Source organism: Entelurus aequoreus, linkage group LG12 (genome assembly GCF_033978785.1).
Source record: "Entelurus aequoreus isolate RoL-2023_Sb linkage group LG12, RoL_Eaeq_v1.1, whole genome shotgun sequence".
Lineage (NCBI taxonomy): Eukaryota > Metazoa > Chordata > Actinopteri > Syngnathiformes > Syngnathidae > Entelurus > Entelurus aequoreus.
The window spans coordinates 29345286-29367468 of NC_084742.1; the positions used below are offsets into that span (position 1 = coordinate 29345286).

Genomic DNA, 22183 nt, shown 5'->3' on the forward strand with positions numbered 1-22183 from the left:
CCTCGATCGTACCTGGCAAAGTTCCTAAACCACAAACATAATCAGATAAAATGGACACGTAATTTACCGATGACGACAGGGTAAATGCTAAGTGTATAATTTGGTCATTACATCGTCGTTTTATGAATAGGAATTAAAGAGCAAAAACGATTAGTTACTTTCATGAAATACCAAAAGACAATTAGAAAAAGCGTTCTTCGTTTTTGTATCAAATGGATACAACAAAATGGTTTGATTTTCATTTTACATTTCATGTAACATAAAATAAAAATAACCAGTCAGCAGAAACGGGAAAAAACGGACCAAAACAAATGTGTTGTTATATTCGGACACCGGAAGTTGCTATTTTTAAAAACAAAAAAAAACGCAGACTGTAGGAAAAATCCGGATGTTGTTGTATCCTGATTTTATATATAAAAACTAACAACATACTTTTATAGTTTTTCCTCCGACTGGCCAGCCCACGCATGGCCTGTAGTTACAGTAGCAACTGCCCGTTCCCATGTCGAAATATTGAACAAATTCCTGATTTTGGTTATGTTTTTGTTTTTGCTGACTGATGATATTCACTGTTGTTATGTGAAATATAAAATGAAAATAAAACCGTTGTTTGGATTGACTTATTGCTTTTCAACATGAAAAAAGAACGCTTTGATTTTCAATACACACTTTCACATTTCAAAATGTAATTAAAATAAAGCAATCGTTTTTTCTTTGATTCCCATTTATGAAAATAAAATTGAAATACCAAAATATACACTGACCGTAAATGGTCCCCTATTAATTGAGAAAATAAGGTGATTATACTCTTTTGTGGGCATATCGTGACGTCATCCACATGCGACACTCACATTCCACTCACATTTAGTTCCTGCCTTGGCTGTCTTTCCCTCTAGGGATTATACTGTACATTATATACATGTAATATATACTGTAATTTCTTACATTTTGTCAAATGTCAAACTAGACATAGTCATAGGACATTTTATTGTCCACATTGTTTATGAGTAAAAATGGCTGAGGGTTCGTCAGACTGGAGTGAAAAGCAAGCAGATGAAGCGTCAGAGCTGATGGAGCTGCTTCGCATCGACGTGCAGGAAAAGGAGGAGGATCTTCAGGACACACCTGAGAGAAACCAAGCACACTGTTCAGTAAGTAAGTGGGGGAGAGGCAACAACATCACGTTAAAATACCTTCTCAGATTAATTTGATTGTCAACTTGTGATGCTGTGTTGGAACAGAAGAATGTGATGAGGAAACAGCGACACTGGCAGAGGCAGCTGGCGGCTAAAAAGAGCAAAAGGAAAGAGGAGAAACTAAGGAAAAAGTTCAACCGAGAGTCTAGTAAGGACGAGGAAAATAATAAATTAGAAGAGTGTAGAAAATGTTTGGTGTTTGTGTGTTAGCGTCCCCTCAGCTTAGCAAGCGGGTCATGAAGGCCATCAGCAGAGAGCGATTAGCTGAGGCTCGTTGCAGCGGCCTCAAAGTGTGTGTCGACCTCAGCATGACACACTCCATGTCTGACAAGGTGGACTAAACTCTCAGTAGGTTTAAATGCTCGTGCTGTGCGAGGCTTTTCTTAAAGGTGTCACGTGTTGTGATGCAGGAGGTCAGCAGACTCGCGGCTCAGTTACGGAGACTCTACGGATCCAACAAGCAGGCACTGCGACCCTTCCACCTGTTCCTGACAGACCTGAGAGAGGACAGTCGCCTCTTCAGCGAGTGTGTTCGCATGAATGCCGGCTTCCTGCATTACTCTGTGAGTCCTTTCCTATAAAAACAAACACACTGTTCGATTCCTGGCGTGAAGGTTCTCTCACATCTGTCATTCTATCAGATGGAAATCACGCAGCAGAGCTGTCTGGACATTTTCCCTGCACAAAGTCTTGTGTACCTCTCACCAGACGCTGAACAAGGTGCATTGCTTTTCTCTGCTCCAAAACTAAAAGGAAATATTCAAATTTGACATTTGTGTCCTCAATCCATCAGTGTTGGAGCGTGTAGAGCAGGACAAGGTCTACATTCTTGGAGGGCTTGTGGACGAAAGCATCCAGAAGGTACATCACGGGGCGGCATGGCGTAGTGGGTAGAGCGGCCGTGTCAGAAACCTGAGGGTTGCAGGTTCGGTCTCCGCCTCTTACCATCCAAATCACTGCCGTCCTTGGGCAGGACACTTCACCTTTTCCCCCAGTGCCGCTCACACTGGTGAATGAATGATGAATGGGTGGTGGTCGGGGGGGGCCGTAGGCGTGAACTGGCAGCCACGCTTGCGTCAGTCTACCCCAAGGCAGCTGTGGCTATGAAAGTAGCTTACCACCACCAGGTGTGAATGAATGATGAGTTCTCACTTCTCTGTGAAGCGCTTTGAGTGTCTAGAAAAGCGCTATATAAATCTAATCCATTATTATTATTATTATTATTATTATTATCACGTCTTCCACATGACCGCAACTCCAAAGTCACTTGCTGACTCCTCTGTGCTGCAGACGTTGAGCCTCAGTCGAGCCAAGGAACTTGGCGTCCACGTGGTGAGGCTCCCCATCGACGAGTACATGCAGAAGAAGCACAACGGCAAGAACTTCCACTCCAAGATTCTGGCCATCAATCAAGGTGAGCGGCGCTCTTCATCACGTGTGTGTCGATGCTGACCACGCCTCTCTGCTCCAAGTGTTGGACATCATGCTGACGTTGTATGACACGGGCAGTTGGACACACGCTCTGAACAAGTGGTTCCCTCAGGGAAAGGGTTATGTGGTGGCACCACACTGTCAGGACTCCATTTCCCATGATCCTCTGCTGCAACGTCAACTTCCGGCTTAAATTTTTGACAGTTCACATGGCTACATTTTGTCTTTGTAAGTACACTTCTAAAGAACTAAACTGTCCACAAAACAGGACATGAGCACCTGACACACACTAACATCGAACATGTAGGCGAGCGGTTGGCAAACTTTGACCTATGGACCACATTGGGTTTAAAAACTTAGCAACTTTTAGTTTAAAAAAAAAAAAAGTCTGTTCTTGTATACCTTTTTTCAGGAGTACTTTAAATGTTGAATCAGATTTTACAGCTTTTCTACTGAACAAGTGTACATGAGTCAAGGAACTGGGATTTACAATATGAACTATCAAGTACAAAACATCCAAGAGTATGTGAATATCCACCACAAAACATAAAAACTATAGAAACAATCAAGTTTTTTTTGTAGCTTCTCTGTCCCTTTCCGTCACACACATTCACTCTGTTCTGTAAACAACCCCCCTCTTAGCTTTGTATCAAAGCGTCGTCCTCCTACAGCTACTGTCACACAGTCCCTATGATTACCGTAATGACCCGTTATCGCGTAGTCTCCGGCTTCACAAACAATTGGAATTATTTCCATACTTCAAGACTTACTGCAATTCAAAAGTAGCATTGCAATAAATATTGCCTTTGACGTTAAAGGTTTGAAAATATGTTTTCGAAAACATTCGGCAGGCAAGATTAAAAAGATTAACCGGCTGTAGTTTGCCCACATGTGATTCAGACACATGCATGATTGTAATCTCACACAGTGTATTTAAAAAACAAAAAAAATGTTTTTTATAAATCTTTGTATTCAAATAAATGCTAATGAAAAATATTTGTTGTTTCACTTTGTGTGTTGCTTAAGAGATTCATATCAAACTCTGCCATGATAGAGATGTCCACAACACTAAGTTGAACATATTATTACTTACATTAAGGATTCTTCATTTTTATGTTTATGTACTCAAATTTGAGTTGCTGTCTTAGCATAAGTACATTTTATGGCATAATAAACTGATTCACCCATTAAAAAGTCAAATATGTGACGCTGGCCTTCTCTTGATGAAACAAGTACACAATCATTTAGTTCATCACACTTTTAATGATTTTTTTTTTAGCTATTCACATTATTACACACAGACTGCTATGGATGGATGGATGGAGGCTGCTGATATGTTCACTTAGAAGAAAATATAGTGTCTTATTATTTTGAGACAGGAGCTTGTCTTGTTGTCCCATCAAACAGGAACCTGGGGGCGTTGCACATCCCCCCTCTGATGTCGTTGCTTCTCCAGAACAAAGTGGACCAACTTCTTGACCCACAAGGACTGAGGGTCCAGACAGATCCGCTGGCCATTCGCCAGGATGGCTCTGCTCAGAAAGATTAGACATTTCAGCTCTTGACTTTCTCAATAGGGTCTTGTGGAACTCCTGGTAAAGTTTGAATTCTTGTTTAGTAAAAACGGACTCGGTTAAGAACATCCAGCGAGCATCAGGAAGTACTGAATTGAGCCAAACGCTTGGGACATGTCAAAGGTCGAGAAGACTTACATGACCTCCGCGTTGGTGCAGTGTGGCCCTTCAGACACCAGCCTGATGCTCCGCAGGCTGTCCGGTGGTATGACCCTGGTCTCGAACTGCAGGCAGTGGCAGTGTGTGTTGTAGTCACGGCTCAGGGGTGGCATGCCTAAAATATCAGGTCACTCAACTCAGAATGCTGATGAAGCAGTTTTGACTCCTTAAGAAGGAAGGTGACATGCAATGACCGTGTGTGTGTGCTTACCGTAAACGAGGGCGAGCAGGCTGCCGAATGTGAGCAAGGTGCAGATCTTCATGGTGTGTGTGCTCCTCAAGCGTTTGCTGCACTATTTATGCTTGAAAAAGTCATGTGACCTGCCTCAGAATAGGACTTTGAAGTTAGTCATGGGATGCAAACTTCTGATGTTGGATCAATGTCAACATGCACTTTCACTTCCTCATAGCTCCTCATAGCTTCCCCAGCTAGTTGTGTGTGTGGGGTGGGGGTGATGATGACATTTTGGGGACGGGGCCACCCCATTAATGACTTTATCCCTGACCACAGGCCCCCATCCCCCTACACCCACCTCGCCATCAGAGGAAGCAAACAAAGAGGATGCATGTGGTTCAATTGAAAGATGCTGCTGTTGCTCCTAGGGACTTTCCTTCTTATTATGGGATTCATCAGCTGGCTCCATCATGACTATCATCAGGTCCAACGCGTGTTCGTGGTCTTTGTTTGTCATTTGGATGTACCCTCCCCCTCTCAAAAGGCCACATCAGTGGTGGCCTTTTGACCACTGACAAGTTGTGACGCTGCCACAATCGTGGCTGGATCATGCAAAGCCTCAACAAAATAAGCACTCATGCTGACGCACGCACACACACACACACAAATACACTAGCACACACATTTTTAGGGTGAAGAAGACACGGCGAGAGACAATGGACGTGTGTACATGTGGGTCTTTCAATCATTTATTTGGCTGAGCTTGGAGGATTGTCAAAGTGACATTAAAGCACTTAAGCTGCATTTTTAATTTGTTTTAATGTAACTTGCAGATAAAGCAGTCAACTTCCTAGCTTGAACGTCCATCCTCAGGCTTCCACAGTGAGCGTGGCCTCACCGTGCACCTGCCTGAGAGTGGGACAGTCCAGGGTGGCGATCAGCCGGCTGGTGCCCGCCCTCTGCGGGCTGAAGAACTCACTCCAAGTGATGGAGGAGCCTCCTGTAATGAGCCTGACAGCAGCAAACAAAGCTGAGTAAGCGGATTCAGACCAGAACACGCAATTTCCACTAGCGCGGGGCTCACCTGTAGTGCTTTGACGTAGGCATCATGATTCCAGATCCTTCCATGCGAATTTTGACATCCTCAAGGCTGGTGGTGAAGGGGTTGGTAAACTCCACGACTGCCATCATCTCCTCGTTCACCACAGCGGGGCCTGACACCTGACATGGCAAACACACACGCACACACCATTGGCATTGGAGCACTTTGTGAGGTTGAGCAAGGTCTCGCTGAGTCTCCACCTTGACGCTGAGTACGGGCATATGCAGGCGAACGACTTTCATGGCGGTGACAATGTGGCCTGTCTCAGTGACCTTCCCTGTGACGATGAAGTGCAAGTTGGACTGCTCCACCAGCAGCTTCATGTACTGCTTGGCCTCCACGCTCACAGACTCCTTCACACCTGCACGGAACAAAGCTGTTTTCTCTTTCATGTCCATCATATCCCCTTTTACCGCCGCTCCATCATTTACTTTGGCCCGGCCCAATCTTGATGGTGGGGGTGGTGAACAAGAACTCGGAGCTGGTGACGCCAGTGTAGTAGATCACGCTGCCACTGATATAGGCCTCCACGGTGCGCCGATGGTTGCTGCGATTAACAAACTCCAGACTCAACTGGAAGTCGTCGCCCAGGCTGACCTCCAAGTTGGACAGAAGAAGGTCAACATCCGCAATTGGAGGGTTGGACGTCTCTCTTATGCAGCTGTACATCTCTGCTTTCTCCAAAACCGTGCGTTCTTCAGCGCTGCCTGCATGGGGGCGATGACATGTTGGTGTGTTCCAGAATGGGATGGTTAAATAAGAGAGGCTCCTAAACCACCTTCAGGAAACTTGTACTGCTCAGTGATGTCACGGCGGTCCTGCGTGCCGGCTGCTTTTGTCAAAACCATGCGGCCGACATGGGATTGATTCACTTTGACTATTTCCATGGTTCCGTCTCTCCTCCGGGAATAAAACACCATGTCACTGTTCACCTGCGGGGAGAGGGCGTCAAAGGGCACCATGTTGGCTCCACCATGGCTCAGACACTTACTGACTCACCTCAGCAAATACAAAGGGCGCGTCAAAGGGGTAGCAGATGTAACCGTGTTTGATGGCGTGGACTGATGCTGGGCCGCATCTGTACATGCCTTTAAGAAGACCTCACGTTTGCTTGTGAATTATGACTTGAATTATTTTTCATAGTTACCATCACTGGTCTCCTGCGGTGTTGCATCCACAACCTGCCAACCTCCAAAGCCGGCGGGGAGGTCCGGTCTGGACATGTAAGACTCGATCCAGCAGTGATAGTTCCTGATGGCGCCGACAGGGAAGCACAGCGTGATTAGAGGAGGACCGGGCTTGATAAGTTTGACATCAGGCTTTTTTGTACCAGATGGAGTCCCGCGTGCGGCTGCGATCCATGCGACCGTTCTCATCCAGGATGACATCCGTCTTCAGGTTTCCATCGTTGTCATGGGCGGAGACAAAGTTGGTGACGACTCGAGATGGAATTCCCAGGCAGCGCAGGACTGCAAAACCAAAGAAGAGTTGACACTCTGAAATTCAAGAAGAAAAAAAGTCAGCACCGCACGGAGGAGCGCTCACAGCTGTTAAAGACGCCGGCGTAGACCCAGCACTGAGCGTAGCAGACTGGAATCTTTCTGTTTGCGTAGGTGAGGAGGATCTCTGTGCTGCCCGTCCAGGCAGTGGGCGCTACCCCGTAAGTGTAGTTGCCACTCCAGTTCCCAACCAGCACACCGCCATCGTCCCGATTGTCCAGCTATGTTGGAATTTGACTTGTTTAAAGTCTGTACTGTGCTCAAAGAGAAACTGAATTCACTCACCATGGCAGATGCCTTTCTGGCCACCTTGATGGGATCTCCTCGGTTGGCAATGGGCATCTCAGACCTGTCCAGGATATATAGGCACGCATCGAGGACGCCGTAGTTAAACTGGACACAAGAACAACACAGTGCAAAAAGTTAGCCACTTGAAAATACGAGCGGTTGATTTCACTTTCACCTGTCCATAGTTCCAGTGCCTCTCAGCAACGTCATCATGGGAGCCATGGTAGATGATTCCCGTCTCGGTCATCACGCACTCCTCCCTCTCGGTGTCATCATCCAGAAAAACGGCATCAGCTAAGGAAAGACAACACCAGCTCATGTTCCTGCTCAGTCGGGGCTGGCGGGCGGGGTGGGGGTGTGGGGGCGTGTTCTGGCAGTCTAAACTCACCTGCTGCCCAGGGGTTAAAGAGGACGTAGACATCGCGGCTTTTATCCCGCTTGGTCCTGCGGATGCCGAAGGGGGTCACCACAGCAACGTACATGTGGTACTTGCCCACAATGCAGGTGGCGGTGGGTATGATGCCCATAATGAGCATGTTGTCAGAGGTCTGGATGATGCGCCCCTGCCAGGCACTCCGGCGCTCTTCGGTGGGGAAAACGGGAATGTAGGTGTTCTTGCTGTACTGAGGACTGGCACCTGAAAGACAAGACCAGACGACAGTGATTGACATGTTCGTGGATCTGTGTGAACATGTTGGCTCACCGATGACAAACTCCACAGCAATCTTGTCCTTGTTTGCATCATAGGGACGGTTAAAGTTGATTTTGATCTGGAACTCTTGTGCTCTGCGCACGATGAGATATTCAGAGTGGTACATAGCTGTGTGGTGGAGAACCTTGTTGGTCTCGTCTCGTTTCCTCATCATGTCCACATCCCAGACGTCTAGGAACTCTGGACACACATAATTTTATATTTAGATATTTCATATACGTCTTGTGTGTCTGAAGCTAGATTAGTGTCAATCATGCACTGGTATCTTTTATGTGCAGCTGTGAGAGAGCGTGATGAGATGACAGGAAGCAGGAAGTGAGTTTATCCTGTCAAGAGTGTCAATCAAGTGTCAAACCTTTCATGGAAGATGAGCAGCTGTGCTGCTTGCAAGACATATCTTTTTCCAGCCAGTTGTCCCTTACCAGTCATAGGTGGAAGTCCTCTTGGTCCGACCGCGCCAAAGAGCTCAAACTCGGGGATGTCGTATTCTGCCGAGTTGGTGTTGGCAATGGGAGCAGAGGTGCGGCCGCGGTTGCTCACCTTGACATCGGGATTGGTAGGTGCAGATGGGGCGGTAGAGGGGTCGGTTGTGGTGGCAGATTGATCAGACATGCTGGTGACAGTTCTAGAAGACAAAGGGCAAATAAATTACGTCATGGCCTGGTGTATAAACCTTCCAAGGTAAAGTAACTCAGACATTTAACTCAGCATTCTGAAAACCAAACTAATGTAGGGTAATATGTGGTAAGCTATTTGAACATAACATTTCTATTAAGGATGTTCCGATCAGGGTTTTATGCTGCCGACTCAGATCATTAATAAGTGAAATTGGCCGATACAGATCACATCTATTACCTGTACAATTTTTCATTTATTTATGGTGAGTGCTGTTGACAGTTTATCATCAACACAATATTTAAACTAGTTCATTCTTCTCTTTTATTACATACAATTGTTCGATCGAAAAAAAAGTCAATGGTACACAATAACTTAAGAAAATATATATATTACTCCCCCCTCAAAGTCCTCATGTGTCCAGGGAATAATTCTTATTTATTTATTTCAGTGTGTAACAAGAGTTAACAAAAATGACCCAAAAAATATTTTGAGAGAACAAAAGTATTTATCTAATCACTCTTGTATTGATCATATATTGATACTACCTTTGGTATAGACTCCATTAATTTATGGATCCATCCGCCCTCTAACATGTCGTGTTCTTCTGGCTGTGACAAATCTGACACAACCGACAGTTATTGTTATATTATCCTCTCTCTAGACACTTATTAATCTATCTGTTAATTTCATTGTAATATCTGCATACTTTCTGCTCCATTGTGGTTCCATTTACACTTCTTAAACTTTACTAAGCACTTATTTATTGGTGTTGTTTCTAGCTATCTTAGGGGGTTGGCTAAGCTATTAACATGCCTGCTCCGGGCTTGCTCTCTGTGTGTAACAAGTTAAGCCTTGTCCTCCAGAGATAATGATACATGATAATGATACTTGATAATGATATTTAAGATACTAATAGATTCAGTTTATTTGCAGTAATGGAGGTGATCATTATTAGCTTAGGATAGCGGCTCCACGCTGTGTATGAAAACATATAATAAGCTGCTAGCCGCTTGGCAGCCAGGGGCCTAAAAATAAATAGTGTCAGCTAAGTGGCCTTGTGGTTAGAGTGTCCGCCCTGAGACTGGAAGGTTGTGAGTACAAACCTCGGCCGAGTCATACCAAAGACTAGAAACATGGGACTCATTGCCTCCCTGCTTGGCACTCAGCATCAAGGGTTAGAATTGGGGGTTAAATCACCAAAATGATACCCGAGCGCGGCCACCGCTGCTGCTCACTGTTCCCCTCACCTCCCAGGGGGATGAACATGGGGATGGGTCAAATGCAGAGGATAATTTCACCACACCTGGTGTGGGTGACTATAGTTGGGAATTTAACTTTTAACTTTAATGGTGTTCTGCATTTCTGATCTGCATTAAATGGCAATAATCGGCAATGGCGATCACATACTTTTTTATGAAAATTGCCCAATACTGACCGATGGCCGATCAAACAGCACATTCCTAATACATATTTTAAACCTGATTCATGCTTCTGTGAAGTCCCTTCCGACGCCGACGTGAATCTTCCTGCAATACAATTTATGTTGAAACTCTACAGGTGCTGTCACCTGGTGAGTCAACTGTGAGCACCTATGACAACTGAGAGTGTTATTGTAGTTCGAACGAATGGATGTGTTACAACAGTCACTTTTATCATGCCTAAAGGCATGCCTCAAGGCTCTGTCCTGGGCAGTAACCTTCTTGGCAATATAATTCGTAAAGACAGTTGACATTTTCTCTCGCAGTAACAACAATTCCTCCAATTCATCCTCCCCTGGGGTTAATTATTCAAATTCAATCCCACATCAATAAACTGCATATTTCCCTTTACTTTGCTCCCCAACTATGAAACTCACCACTACCAGACATTCTTATTATAAAATCCAGACTCAAAACCCACCTCTTCAGGACTTAAAGGGTCTTTCTCATGAACATGTCGCATACACACAAGAAATAATGTATTTAAAGCCGACTTATCACAGTCTTTATGATCCACCTAGCCGCAACATGAGGCTTGATTTTTCTTGGATGGGAAAGAGCAAGCCGGCATAGCGTACACCGCCGCCTCCACGCTGATGTACAAACCAGGCTTCAGCTTTGTGTGAGGCTGGTGACAAAGGACAGTAGTGTCATTATTAATTATACAGCTCATTACTAATAAATTCATTCTATTTTTTACGATATGCTGAGGGCCAATAATAAACAAGCTGCGGGCTGCACTTTGGACATCTCTGCTCTGCCCATTCAACACTTTAAGGACGCACATGGTCCCCATTATCCTCCTGGCACTGAGTGCAATTTAACAGCCAACAAGTCAAATAGCTATCCAGATGTGAATAATTGCTAAAAAACACATAAAAAGAGAAAAAAGCCACATCAGAAGTCACTCAAAATAAAAAAATTATTTGGCATGACGGTTATTTGAGATCAGAACGGCAGGATCACTTTATGATTTATATGGTCCTCCTAGCTGGCGCCAGAGTTCGGATAGAGATGATGAAGTAATGACCAACCAAGTGAGAGTACTTTGCAAAGATTGTTGTGACATGTCGTGATTGACAAGCCCAAAGTAGTAACACAGCTGTAAGATTTATGAAGACATTAAGCGTCCTCAAACAGCAGTGAAGATCAAACACAAATAAAATACTTCAAACATTTCACACATTAATCCCTGATACTTGAAAATTCACAACATGCAAGGAAGTTCAAAAGAAAAGTTTGGAGGATACAAAAAGTTTCTTACCAAGAACTTTGTAAAGGGTCTCCAAGTGAAGACACACATCCAAGAAAAACAGAACGCTTTCGTCCCCCCCGCTCAGCTGCTTCTGCTTAAATAGTGTATTGGTGGTTAGTCCACTGGTGGGCGGGACCCCAGCTAGTGTGTGAGTGTGTGTGTTTTACCGTTAGTCCCATTTAGGAAGAAGATGTGGAATCTGAGATGTTCATACAAACGGACAGAGCTTCTCTTGCTGCCAGGTGTAAAAAAATGAAGTAGAGAATCAACAGATACTTTCTAGTGCACACCAGTGAGGTTAACCTGCCATCGTTTATTCACCTTCACCTGGATCGTTGTCCAATACGGTGTGTCCACCTTTTAGGGACAAACCGTCCTCCCTCCCTTTCAGAAAGAGATATATTTTTGGACGGAAACCAACAGCTGGCCTCCAACCAAGTCTGTTCTAAGTTTGAAGAAATGTGAATGTGTGTCATGTTTACGGTAGAAAACTCTCTTTTTAGTGTTCCTCAAAACGTCAGAGGGGGGCAAATAGTCAAGCATGAGAGTATCAGTGCGCATGGACCTCCCACCTCACACTTTAACAGTTGCACATTGTGTCGCAAAACTTCCTGCCGCTTTGTGCCGCTCAATGGTGCTAGCGATAGCTTAATGCTCCTCCCCTGACGCCACACAGGAAACAAAAAGGGGAAGAGGTGGAACGTAATGACTAGCTGATAGAGTAAAAACCAGCCCTGGGCAACGTCAACGTCAACACCAGCGAGCAGAGAAAGCAGAGAGTTCGAAATAATATCACGGAAAGAAAACAGCAGGATATTATATACATATTATACATTATATTGAAAGTATATCTCAGGAGAAACTGAAGGGATGGCCGAGGCCCAACATGTTCGACACCAACAGAAGGAAGTCAGAGAGCGGCTTGGAGAAAATATGAGAGAAAATAAAGAAGTCGAGCAAAAATATTAATAAAGACGTAGAAAAGAACTGCAGTGCGAAGAAGAGTTCAAACTTATCCCAAGTCTCAGAGATGCTAGCAAGTGAAAAATAGAAGGTGATGGTGTTATAAAAGAAGGACAAGAATGAGATCGACAAGTATAGGAGCTAAGATGCATGGGAGAAAAAAGTGAGGCAGAAAATCAAGAACTTCATCTGACTCATCAGGGGATGGAGAGAAGCAGCAGAGAGAAAGAAAAAATGCAGCAAAGACAAATACTTCATAGCAATGACAAAAAGGAGCTGGAAGATGACCTTCTGAAAGACATGAGGAGAAAAGTACATGACCAGCAGGCTGAACTGGGGAGATGGAGCGAAGAGCAGAGACCGGAAGATGAGGTAAACATGCTGAGGGTCATGATAGAAGAGCACAAAGAAGCCACAAGGACATGCCAAGCAGAGCAAGAGAGGAGAACACAGGATGTGATGAAACAACTGGAGAAAAAGGAGGAGGAGCTATGTCACTTGAAACAAAGGGTCAAAGAGAGCCAGAGAGAGATGATACAGATGAGGCTGACCACAGAGAAAACCAGGTCTGAGCTGAAGGAGCTCACAAGCAAGGTGGAGAAAGAGACCAACAACATGATGGAAGAGTATGAAAAGGAGATTGAACGCATGCGACTGATTGTCAAGGAGAAAGACGCAGCTTTACGTCGTTTGGAGAAGGAGAGTCACCAAAATGTTGTGAGGGTGAGAGAGAGAGTTGAAAGAGAGCATAAGCTGAAAGAGAGCAAAGGTCTAAAACAAGAATCCAGAAGGTGTGGACAACAGCAGAAGAAAGAAGAGATGCTTGAAATAAAAGAGCGAGAACTTGCGAGATGTCTTGAGGCAAAGCAAAAACAACACGTGGAGAGAGAAGGAAAGTTCAAGAAGGTGGGACACATCCAGAACAGAGAAAGACGGCAGCTAAATTTGCTCTGCATTGAGGAGGTCAAACAGAAAGAGGATCACCTTAGAGGACTGAAAGGTGAGGTACATCAAGACTTGCTCCAGTGTACCTCACAGGTGGAAGTGCAAACTGAGCAGGTGATCTGCATGATGCCGCAGCTGGACATGACGTTTCTCAGGGAACATCGGTATGCCGAGCAGCTGAGAAAATGCCAGCAAAGTCTGGAAGAAAGACAGACAAAGTTGAGTACAGCTGGAAGTCAACACCAGGAAGAGTCCATCTTCATGGATCAGGAAGGAGTTAGCAATCGAAAGATGGAAGCAGATAGCGGCAAGTTTGTGAGTCACCTGGAGGCTGAAGAAGAGGGTGAGACAGGAAGGGTGGAACAGGAAGCGTGGTCTCCCAGTCTCAGTCCTGGAAGACCTTCTATAGGACGACCTTGGAGTGTGCTGCTTCTAGGAGAGAACTGGTCTTTACGCTCTCCACCCGGAGTTACCATCCTGGCCGGAGAGACTCCACGAGTCCGAAAACATTTGGGATTCAGGTCTTGGAAAACCCAAATAGCCGGACGCCGCCTGGAAGTTGTGGAGCCAATTGGTCTAAGGTGGCGAGACGGACCAGACCCGTCCGGCACGGATCAAAGACAAAATATCCTCACAAGTGCCTCTTGGTGTAGTCCAGGACCTCAAGTGGTCCTCCTGCTCATGCCTGCCTATATGGCGTGCACGCGGGAGTACAGGACAGCAGCCAAAAGCCATGTGAACTGCCTCGGAAAAGATGCTTGGTTGCGGACGCTGCTGCTGGTTACATGGGGGGAGGCGTTAGGCCAGAGCGTGGAGAAAAACGCCCTGAGAAACGCTGAGCTGGCTGGACTCCTGCAGAGATGTGGAGGCAGGTTTCACGTGGTGACCAGCAGGAAGAACAACTCTATGATTGAAGGATTAATGGACAAGGTGGAAAAAATTGTTTACGGGAATTAATAAAATTCATCTAATAAAATTAGTATTGTTGTGTTAATAGTACATTTATTTAACACATAAGAACCATTTAAAGTCAAATGACGAGCGACATACTGTACAACACACAAAGTAGCTAAGAGCTTGATAGCGACATTTTCCTTTAGCTTGAATTGTAAAAATGCATTGAAGAAATATAGTAAGAACAGTTGAATTTGAAAGATTTAACATCTACACAAAAATATGGGGCAGTTACTAATTCAGATGCTTTATGCTTGCTGTTTGTTTTTAAAGCTTTGCATGGACTGGCACCTCATTATATCTCGGACCTCATCCAAACTTACAATCCTGCGCGCACTCTGAGGTCCGAGAGCCAGCTCCAGCTCGTGGTGCCCAAGACGAGACTTAAAACCAGGGGAGACAGGGCCTTCTCTGTGGTCGGCCCTAAGCACTGGAACACTCTGCCCCTCCATGTTCAAACTGCTCCCACAGTGGAGTGTTTTAAGTCTCGTTTTAAGACCCACTTTTATTCTCTGGCTTTTAACACTACGTGAGTTGTGTGGTCCTCTGTTGTCCTCTGTGTTTTTAAAATTTTGATTTCTATTTACTGTTTTAATTGGTTTTACCCTTTAAAATCGTTTTTAATCATATTTATTTTATATTGTTTTTAATTGTTTTTAATATTGTTGTGCAGCACTTTGGAAACATTTTGTTGTTTAAATGTGCTATATAAATAAAGTGGATTGGATTGGATTGGATGTCTGTTACATTGTTCGTGGTAAATGTATTTCATCTTCACATTATGAATCCTAAATGTATATACACAATTAACATTTATTTAAAAAAAATCAGTAAAACAGTGACATTTATTGTCTTTGTTTTTTAGCATTTTTTTGCCATTGTGTCACGTGACGTCAGACTTTATGTTGTAATTTGAAGGCAAAAAACAGATAGCGGTATTTTCCTATATTGTTTATTTGATATAATTCAACAAATGTACTAAGAGTGGTTAAATTGTAATGTTTAACATAATACGGAAACATTATAATTATTCAATCGCTTTAATGGCGAAAAATAAGCTTTTGGAAATAAGTTAGCCTACCTGACACACTGCCACAAAATGGATATCCTGAGATAGTCACATGTCTGTAGCCCGTGACTATTCCAAAATATTTCCTTGATGAATTCAAGTCAAGCATAAAGTTGTATTTTAACACCCATAAAGTGTTCTGGCTGGTAAACTTGATGAAGACATTTCAGCTCCTCAAGACAAACATGAAGTTTTCTTGAACTTTAGCTCACCAGCAAGGAAGAAGAAGACGTTCCTCTCGTGGCCACCAGATGGCGACATTGCTTCATGAGTCAGCTGACATGAGATTTTGTGTCATTATAAATGTCTGCCTGTTACAAGGAACAAAAACACACATTGCTTGAGCAGAGGCATTTAAGGAGAACCAAAATCATTTTGAAATCATCACCCAGGGGGGCCTGGTCCGTGCTGAGAGCACCGGTGCTCTGACAAGTAAATTATGAGTGTGGAAAAGAGCAACATCTTGCTCTGAATACACTTTTTGACAGCAGAGTGGGCCTGATACTGCATTGGCAATCACCAAACAGATAATTAGGGAGCGCTGCTGTGCTCCACACATGGAGGCTATGTTTTTTAATGGTCCTTCTGGCATCCGTGCTTCTTCCATCAAACTTGCAAACCGTCACAAAAGAGGACAATAGAACATCATGTTGAAAACAAACTGAAATCTGAAGGCAACCGCAAAAAGGACCATTTTTTTCTTTCAAAAACCTATAATTCATCCTCCCGTTTATTTATTGATTGTAACACATTGAACAACAGAGCAATATCAGTAATACTACTAATAATTGTGATACAAAAACCTATATGTTACACTGTTCATGGTAACCCCACGACCCTGAGAGGGACAAGCGGTAAAAAATGGATGGATGGATGTTCATGGTAAATGTATTTCTAATTTTTTAAAACATTACACTTTTTGTGTACCACAAATGTACGTCGAATGAGCAAACAACATATAGTCATTGAAAATCATTGAAACAGTCACATTTATTAAGCTTCTTATTAGCATTAGCATTAACATTGTGACATATTTTGAGGCTAAATGCCTAATAGCGATACCTTCTTAGCTTATTTTGTATGAACTAATTAAAGGAAATTCACACATTTAGCATTACTGGCAGCAAAAATAAGCTTTTGCAAATGAGCTAACTCAGTGGTTCTCAAACTTTTTCCACTCTCCAAGTACCACCATAATGACCAACATTAAAATACAGTAGCTTAGTAGGCCTAAGTATTCATTAAAACAAGGCAGAGGTTTTATTTAACATGTATATTGAATAGTGTTGGCCACTGTAACATTACACACAGTTTGAACGGTAACACTGTGTTTGAATATATGGGTAAAACCCCACTGTACTTTAATCAAATGATTATATGGCGTACCACTAGATCGACCCTGCATCCGCAGTTTGCAATCACCGAGCTAGATTTGCATGACACGCTGCCATTTTGGGGCAGCCATATCCTGGGATAGTGACATGACAATGACAACCACTCCTCAATGTCACTTATCCTGTAAAAGATCGAGTATAAAACTGTGTGAGACCAAATTTTAAGACATTTTAAGTGTTCCTATGGGTTCAGCTGGGACTGATTAGGAGAAACACTTACGTAAGTTTACTTCATGCCTGTGCAATAATGATGCCTTTTTGTACTGCCTAGCGATTTGTTTTCATTTGGAGCCTCTTATAAAGATTGAGAGAGAAGCTTTTGGGAAAGTGAAAATGCAGTCTGCATTTCCATCTCTACAAATGAAGATAATTCTTTATTACGTTTGTTCTCTCATTTGAATAATGGTCTCGCCAGCCATGTTTGGTCCTTCTTGACCCAGGAAGGATGTAAATGGGATTCCGCTTCAACGTCTTCATTAATATTTGAGTGGCTTTAAGGTTTATTTTTGATGTCCTAATTAGCGTGCTGCTTGGACCCATTTGTGATAAATCATGCTCGGCTTTTAGGTGTTTTTACCAAGAGGAAAAAAAAGGAGGAATAGGAAAAAAAAATGTTGTTAATGGAAAAAAAACAGACATTCAATTATTTGCTTTGCGCTGAGTAACACATTCATGAGACCAGTAAAAACTTCTGAGGATGCCAGAGCTAAGGTCAGCAGCCGTCCCTCAGGGGTGGGGGGTATTTCTATCAGGCTCGATGGGCTGTGAGGATCTCCAGGTCTGCTTCAACCAGAGCCCAGAGGCAACATTTAGCTCTGCTCAGGGCAGCTGGAGCAGGCAAGACCGCAGGAAGCCAACATTCTGTGGAAATAAGTATTTGATCCCATGCTGATTGCCTAAAGTGAAACCCTTATTTTAAAAGATGAACAAATAGTTTAAAAATGTGTTGTTGGGATAATTTTTACCATGTCTTTGCTTCCTTTCCCTTCTCCCCCCTCCTCCCCGGTGTCTTCCATTCCAGTCTTGTGCGGGTCTACAATCTTGTTGTCCCTGAGACGCTTTGATAGCTTTTTGGTCTTGCCCCTTGTGACGGAGAGGTTTGAATGGAAGAAACGTTTTGGTGTTAAAGTTAAGTTAAGTTAAAGTACCAATGATTGTCACACACACACTAGATGTGGTGAAATGTGTCCCATGCATTTGACTCATCCCCTTGTTCACCCCCTGGGAGGTGAGGGGAGCAGTGCGACGAAGACACAACAAACTCCCTTTTTGTCTCTCATGGACACACACCGGTTGTTGTTGACTTTGGACTAGCGACTGCACAACATCAAGGCCCTGGAATAGAGACACGTAGCAGGCTTAAACACACACATGCATCCACAAAAATATACGCCACACACACATACCCCACCCCCCATCCCACATCCTTGACACAAATCCCTTAGGGGTGATGGATGGATGGGCAGCGCCTGAAGAGCTGCAGCCTGCCACCGTGGCCCCCACTCCCTCCCCTCTGTTGCAAGTCTCGAGATAGATGTTGTAATATGTATATGTGCTTTGCTATGGAGGTTTTTTCCCACTCCAGACTGGGACCCCTTAGGAGCCCAGTCTAGATTGTATTTTTTTACTCATCCTCCCCCAGCGTTGACCTTTTTCCCATCTTTTACGGGGCGCTTTGTGGTGACCCATCAGCGTTCCTGTTCTGTAACCCTGTACACCTGTTTGTTTGTCTAATCTTGAACGGGTTTGTGCTGAAAATAAAGTTTCGTTGTACTTGTGCAATGACAATAAAGACCTGCCTACCTACCTAAATATATATGAATATTATTGTAGAATCTCCTCATGATTTCATTATACAATAGGCAATTATTTTGATCATATTTGTTTACGTACACATTTGATGGATAATTGGCTTTGAATTGATTTTTAAGTATAATATATATATATATATATATATATATATATATATATATATATATATATATATATATATATATATATATATATATATATATATATATATATATATATATTTGTTGTTGTTGTTGTTGTTGTTGTTTGTTTTTATTTTTTGTTAGTATAATGTATGTTCGACTTGTCCAGGGTGTACCCCGCCTTCTGCCCGAATGCAGCTGAGATAGGCTCTAGCACCCCTTGTGACCCCGAAAGGGACAAGCAGTAGAAAATGGATAGCTGGATGGGTAATGTATGTTGCATGATCAGATAATATTAAAGTTAAAAGGCATGCAATTGCATGCAGTACATGCACTATATACTGTCAAAAATGAAAGAACATATATACATTTAAGAAGAAAGATGGTGTACTTTATCAATGCATTCTATCTAAGCTTTCGAGGGTCACATAAAATAATGTGGTCGTCCAAATCTGGCTTTGAGTTTGAAATAAAATAATGGACTGGTCACTGTGAAGGGAATAAACTTCAGTCAATTAGCAAGGGATTGAATACTCATTTTTCTCTCTGTACTGTGAAGGTCTTTTACCCTTGAACATTTTTATTTTTACATTCGTACTCTCATTGCGACTATCTGTGTAGGAATTGCTTGTTCTTTTTTCATTTCAATATGAAAATACTTGCATCTAACAGTCATAGTAAGACTTTTCAGGGAGGGTCACAAGGTGAAACAGTCGCCATGTGGAAAGCCTGCTTTCAAATTCCGTCATCTTCATCCTGAGGCATTCCTGAAAAGACAGCAAAGTTGGAGAGAGGAGACGATGCTGCAGATGATGAATCCCCCTCTGGACGTCATCCTTTACGGCTGAGTGCGTCCAGTGGGCCAGGGCCAGTTCCTGGAATCTAGCTAATGACACACACACACACACACACACACACACACACACACACACACACACACACACACACACACACACACACACACACACACACACACACACACACACACACACACACACACACACACACACACACACACACACACACACACACACACACACACACACACAAAACCGAGGTCTCCATTGGCTAAGAGCCTGGCAGAAGCTGAGAGGATTGGCTAATAATAAAGAAGCACTGGGTAAGCGTTGCAAATCATAAGCACACTAAAGCGAACGAGCGTCTTTCTAAGTGCATCTGAAGCCATTTCACACACCGCCTTCCGTTAGTGATCTTTTATGTACTTTTGTGTGCTTGAATGAGTCAAACTTTGACTATGCATGGTATAAATAATATAGACATATCAATGTTATTTATTCAGTGACATATCTGAAGGGACAATGAAAGCAACACGCTGATATGAATAAAACATCTTGTTTTTACCACAGGAAAAAAAGATGACCTGACTCATCCAGAATGTCTTTGCAATAATGTAATAATTTGTACAAATAAAACATGTTATTGTCCATTAAAATTATTGTCTTCATTATATGAGGTCAATGTGAAGAGAAAATCGAGGATGAGCAACTTTTTTCTCCTCAGTGGGGGTTCAGCTGAAGGTTAGGCTGCACGATGAGTGCTTGATGTCCTCGCCGAGCATCCTCCCATCAGCTCATGGTGGCAGAAGCCCTAAGGCTGAAGAGGACAACTAACCGAGAGAGGGAAGTCAGCTCTGTCCTCGTCCACAGGTTCACTGAGTCAGTGTACATCATCGTGTTTGCCTAAATAATCAAAGTGTCCTCATTACTGCCCAGCAGCAGAGGTCAGGAGTTCACTGAGGACGAGCGCCCTCCACTGGTGCTGACAACATTTACCCACAGCGGATATTTTCTACCACCTTTCTGATGGGATTAATATTCCATTTGGGCTTTATCTCCATTACCTTCATGAAAATTGGATGGTCAGGGGGAGGTGAATATGAAATATTCATGTGGGGTGTAATGAAGTCAGTGTCACAAGCACTATAGTACTTTACTATTGTCTTGGCTCAAGTAGGTATTGTGTACACAGGAAGTGAGAGCAGCGTTTTCTCACAGGAGAGTCACCACCTGCCAGAAAAAGAAGGAATTCAAACAAGATGACCGTCAGAGCCGCCTTATTGCACAGGCTTACCTCAGCTGAAGCCCAGGTAAGCTGAACCCTTTATTCGTCTTTGTTTCTTATGGAGAAATTTGCTTAAATATACAAACTTTTGTATTCACGAACACCGTTCAAGAACAAATTAAATAAGAAAATCGAGATTCCTCTTTATATGGACCATTCCACCGATTTGGTGCAATTTGTATCTCCAGGATAGAGAATGTTAAATGTCTTTAAATTATTTTGAAAGTCTTATGACAACAATGGCACTGATTTGGTGGAAAGGCCCATATAGTTTTCTAACATATATTTACATGGTTTTTTTTGCCTGTTGAATGTTAAAAATATCAAAATGGCCGCTGAACTCTTTAATGTTTTAATATTCAACCTTAACTTTTTCACTACAGGGGGGGGGCCTCGGGCCCACTCAAATATTAACAATTAATTAGTAATCCATCGCTTAATTTGAATCATATTCAATAATTATATCTAACTTACTTACAGTTTACAAACTTCTCAAATTATATGAAACCAATCACAAATATTATTATTTATTTAACACATAACCCTTAGGCTTAGGTTACAAAAATAAGTACTAGCCAAATATACTGCATAAGAAGGTACTCATAAATAACTCACGAAAAGTTAATTTACATACAATTATGCTGTGCTATAATAAAGAAACTAAATGAATAATGACAGTTTCTTAACTGTCTATGAAATTAAAGTGCAAATTAAAAGACAGCTTGATCACTTTAGTCATAATTTTTGTGCTTAAGAAACTTCTTTATGACTTTAGCTCCAGACTTCTTCTGTTTCTTTTGAGATTTTCATTACTGCCACAAGTGGTGGAAAAGTGTATTACAACTGAGTTTCTACGGCCCATACGAACCTCAGCTGAGAAACAGATCTTTTTTGGCGGCCCCCCTGCCTTATGGTTAAGAAACACCGGTGTAGCGCATGGGTCCATAAATTCTTGACACACAAATACATATTTTCAACAACATTTTTTTTAATTGCAACATTAATAAATTACATATTCAATATGATTCTCAACATTTGTGTTGCCAATGTGTACAACACACATGATAGTGGAACAACAGTGTCAGGGAGCATAGGAGGCATAAAAACACCTGCAGCCAGCGCATTGTAGCCCACGGATGGAAGCAGTGACGCCATCGCATGTGCGCCTAATAGTTAATGCATGCGTGCATCTGTGCAGCTGCAAATCTGTAAGTCATGTGTAGCACAGAGATCTGAAGCGGCTTGTGGAATTAACGGTGTATTGAAAGAGGGCAGCCGTCATGCTAATGGCTGCTGACTGTACTGGGAGCAGTGGTTCCAAACAGCCAATTATCTGCGAGCCTGACATAAAAAAT

At 43.0% G+C, this 22183-nt stretch overlaps 3 protein-coding genes across 5 annotated transcripts; 1 reads left to right on the top strand and 2 right to left on the bottom strand.

The window, feature by feature from the left end:
- Positions 1–732: 732 nt before the first annotated feature.
- Positions 733–3619, top strand: trmt10b (tRNA methyltransferase 10B). Of its 2 annotated transcripts, none has more exons than XM_062065550.1 (8): positions 733–1151; positions 1242–1344; positions 1407–1528; positions 1607–1759; positions 1838–1916; positions 1990–2057; positions 2487–2610; positions 2669–3619. In XM_062065550.1, the coding sequence occupies exons 1-8, from the start codon at positions 1014–1016 to the stop codon at positions 2818–2820; spliced, it is 939 nt and encodes a 312-aa protein (XP_061921534.1). In that variant the 5' UTR covers positions 733–1013; the 3' UTR covers positions 2821–3619. The 2 variants fall into 2 exon arrangements, with proteins under 2 accessions (XP_061921534.1, XP_061921535.1); XM_062065551.1 differs by having other exon boundaries at positions 1007–1155.
- A 264-nt stretch (positions 3620–3883) lies between these two features.
- Positions 3884–5156, bottom strand: cxcl19 (chemokine (C-X-C motif) ligand 19). The gene is made up of 3 exons (XM_062065552.1): positions 4572–5156; positions 4340–4475; positions 3884–4159 (listed from the first exon to the last, which is right to left on the bottom strand). The coding sequence occupies exons 1-3, from the start codon at positions 4621–4623 to the stop codon at positions 4027–4029; spliced, it is 321 nt and encodes a 106-aa protein (XP_061921536.1). The 5' UTR covers positions 4624–5156; the 3' UTR covers positions 3884–4026.
- A 104-nt stretch (positions 5157–5260) lies between these two features.
- On the bottom strand, positions 5261–11581 carry f13a1b (coagulation factor XIII, A1 polypeptide b). Of its 2 annotated transcripts, none has more exons than XM_062065544.1 (15): positions 11497–11581; positions 8559–8761; positions 8128–8316; positions 7813–8061; positions 7600–7718; positions 7422–7529; positions 7183–7357; positions 6968–7106; positions 6785–6888; positions 6637–6725; positions 6416–6569; positions 6069–6344; positions 5838–5998; positions 5620–5756; positions 5261–5546 (listed from the first exon to the last, which is right to left on the bottom strand). In XM_062065544.1, exons 2-15 carry the CDS (start codon positions 8746–8748, stop codon positions 5405–5407), a joined length of 2232 nt encoding a protein of 743 aa, XP_061921528.1. In that variant the 5' UTR covers positions 8749–8761; positions 11497–11581; the 3' UTR covers positions 5261–5404. The 2 variants fall into 2 exon arrangements, with proteins under 2 accessions (XP_061921528.1, XP_061921529.1); XM_062065545.1 differs by lacking the exon at positions 11497–11581 and adding an exon at positions 10654–10776.
- Between the last annotated feature and the right edge of the window lie 10602 nt (positions 11582–22183).

Coding starts and splice junctions, on each gene's coding strand:
- trmt10b (XM_062065550.1), top strand. CDS start 1,014: ATGGCTGAGGGTTCGTCAGACTGGAGTGAAAAGCAAGCAGATGAAGCG. Junction 1,152..1,241: donor GAAACCAAGCACACTGTTCA/GTAAGTAAGTGG, acceptor GTGTTGGAACAG/AAGAATGTGATGAGGAAACA. Junction 1,345..1,406: donor AAAGTTCAACCGAGAGTCTA/GTAAGGACGAGG, acceptor TTTGTGTGTTAG/CGTCCCCTCAGCTTAGCAAG.
- cxcl19 (XM_062065552.1), bottom strand. CDS start 4,623: ATGAAGATCTGCACCTTGCTCACATTCGGCAGCCTGCTCGCCCTCGTT. Junction 4,476..4,571: donor CCTGCTCGCCCTCGTTTACG/GTAAGCACACAC, acceptor CTGATATTTTAG/GCATGCCACCCCTGAGCCGT. Junction 4,160..4,339: donor TGCACCAACGCGGAGGTCAT/GTAAGTCTTCTC, acceptor CTTTCTGAGCAG/AGCCATCCTGGCGAATGGCC.
- f13a1b (XM_062065544.1), bottom strand. CDS start 8,748: ATGTCTGATCAATCTGCCACCACAACCGACCCCTCTACCGCCCCATCT. Junction 7,107..7,182: donor CGCCGGCGTCTTTAACAGCT/GTGAGCGCTCCT, acceptor TTGGTTTTGCAG/TCCTGCGCTGCCTGGGAATT. Junction 6,726..6,784: donor ACCGCAGGAGACCAGTGATG/GTAACTATGAAA, acceptor GTCTTCTTAAAG/GCATGTACAGATGCGGCCCA.